At 56.7% G+C, this 2,230-nt stretch overlaps 1 protein-coding gene across 1 annotated transcript in view; it reads left to right on the forward strand.

Annotated features, from left to right (window-relative positions):
- Positions 1–89: 89 nt before the first annotated feature.
- Positions 90–2,230, forward strand: part of LOC103460494 (uncharacterized) — a 3,925-nt gene continuing 1,784 nt past the window's right edge. Inside the window, exons 1-7 of the mRNA XM_017303344.1 lie at positions 90–284; positions 352–507; positions 579–704; positions 773–889; positions 967–1,085; positions 1,155–1,233; positions 1,371–1,460. Of these exons, the coding sequence (XP_017158833.1) occupies positions 499–507; positions 579–704; positions 773–889; positions 967–1,085; positions 1,155–1,233; positions 1,371–1,460 (540 nt within the window). The 5' untranslated portion in view covers positions 90–284; positions 352–498. The remainder of the gene's footprint in view (positions 285–351; positions 508–578; positions 705–772; positions 890–966; positions 1,086–1,154; positions 1,234–1,370; positions 1,461–2,230) is intronic.

A 2,230-nucleotide genomic window follows, 5' to 3' on the forward strand; every position in this document is an offset into this window, starting at 1 on the left:
TCAGGTGCGTTGACCTTTGTCAGGTGCGTTGACCTTTGTCAGGTGCGTTGACCTTTGTCAGGTGCGTTGACCTTTGTCAGGTGCTTTGACCTGTCTGCAGCCTCAGGTGTGTCTCCTTTGCCGTGTCTTACAGAACAGACAACTCCATAAAGAATCATTGGAACTCCACCTTGAAGCGTAAGGTGGAGAAGGAGGGTTACCTGCACTTCCTGCAGCTGCATGGCTCAAGCTCCGCCCCCAGACCTGGGACCAGGACCCATGCGTCCCGCAGAGCCCAGACTAAGGTCCGTCCCTTGTCAGCAGGTTGCCCCTAGTAGGTCGGGACACTGATGCTGGTCTGTGTTCTTGCAGGCCGACAGTCTGTCCACCATCAAAGACGAGTCCAGCTTCTCTTCCAATCAGAGCACCTGCAGACCGCATGGAAGCTCCGCCCACCTGTGTTCCACCTGGGCCCCCGCTTCCTGCTCAGGCTGCAAGCAGGGCGCCTCCACCGAGCTGATGGAGATGGTAAAGCCGTCCACTGTACCCTGCCTATGTCTGTCCTCTGGGACCCTGCCCATGTCTGTCTCTGTCCCCAGCAGAAGTCCTGCTCGTCCCAGAACCTGGAGGCTTGGAGCTACCAGGAAATGACATCACACCCATCTCCAGAGGCGCCGCTGCTCAGAGAGGACTCACCGTCCGTCATCGACCTGAGCAGGAGCTACGTAAGGCGTTGTGGCAGGGCCGGTCCCGGCTTCCTGAGGACAGGTGAGACAGCTGCTGTCTTGTGCAGGTTCCAGGTGTTAAGGAGCAGTTGATGAAGACGGATGAAGGAGCGTCCTTCCTGGACTCGTCCTCGTCCTGGGAGAGGAGCAGCATGATGGAGGCAGCAGTCTTCTCCCCAGCTGAGGTAGAATCACAGAGAGACGGACAGAGACATGTCCAGGTGTCCTACAGGCTGGCCATCTCAGTGTCTACCTGTCCCAGGTCTTCAGCCTGAGTGCTGCAGAGGAGCTGAGCTTCCAGCGCCCGCCGCTCACCTCCACGCCGCTCTGCTCCCTCAAACACCAGAGCGTCTGCTGCGTCCACTGCAGCCTCGGCTCCAGGTCCGCTCCGGCCTTTCTCACTTTAACCCCTTGTGACCCCTGACCCTAACTCCTCATTGGTCCGTTCAGGACAGAGCAGATCAGAGCGCTGTTCCCCTCGGCTCCGGAGACGCCCACGCCGCTCAAGGTGCCCGACTGCCAGGACGAGGTGAGTCCAGCCGGCCGCCGCCAACCGGCCGCCAGCTGGAGCTCAGGCTGAGCCCTGTGTGTGTGTGTGTGTGTGTGTGTGTGTGTCTGTGTGTGTGTGTGTGTGTGTGTGTGTGTGTGTGTGTGCGCGTGCTTCAGGTGGCAGCCTGCTCCAGACTGATGATGAACCTGACAGGAGGAGAGAGGAGCAGTGACCCCGACAGCCAGCAGTCCAGCTGCAGCTCTGAGGTCAGCCTGACACAGAACCCTCTGAGCGGGTCCAAAGTGGGTTCTGTCGGGTCCATGTCTGTGTCCTAGTCGTGGGGTTTAGGTTTCCTCCTGATCCTCTTCCTGCTACCGGAACCGACCCGGTCCAGATCTATGCTGCGAGTGACTGACTGTACCGTCTTCTGTCAGCGGGTCGTTTTGGACCCGTGTGTCCTGGGTGTCCTCCAGGTGGGACGTCCCCATAACAGAGAGGCGTCCAGGAGGCGTCTGATCTGTCCAGATGCTCCTCTTGACGTGAAGAGCAGCAGCTCTACTCTGAGTCCCTCCTGGATATCTGACCTTCTCACCCTCTAAGAGCCCAGACACCCTACAGGGGACCCATTTGGGCCGCTTGTGTCCGTGACCTCGTTCTTTCAGTCATGACCCAAAGCTCCTGACCGTAGATGAGGGTGGGAACGAAGATCAGCCGCTAAATTAAGAGCTTTGCTTTTTGGCTCAGCTCTCTCTTCACCAGAACAGATCGTTACAGATCGGTGCAGATCTTTACAAATCGGTGCAGATCCGCCTGTCGATCTCCTGCTCCATTCTTCCCTCATTGGTGAACAAGATCCTGAGATTCTTGGATTCCTCCACTTGGGTCAGGACTTCTTCCCCCACCCAGAGAAGGAACTCTGTACTTTTCTGGCTCAGTTATTTATGCATTTATTTCTATAGCTATGAATTTTTATTTCATTTATTGATAAAAGAAAGAACCTTGAACACATTGATCAACAGGTCCTGCATGTCGTTCA

Source organism: Poecilia reticulata, unplaced genomic scaffold (genome assembly GCF_000633615.1).
Source record: "Poecilia reticulata strain Guanapo unplaced genomic scaffold, Guppy_female_1.0+MT scaffold_249, whole genome shotgun sequence".
Lineage (NCBI taxonomy): Eukaryota > Metazoa > Chordata > Actinopteri > Cyprinodontiformes > Poeciliidae > Poecilia > Poecilia reticulata.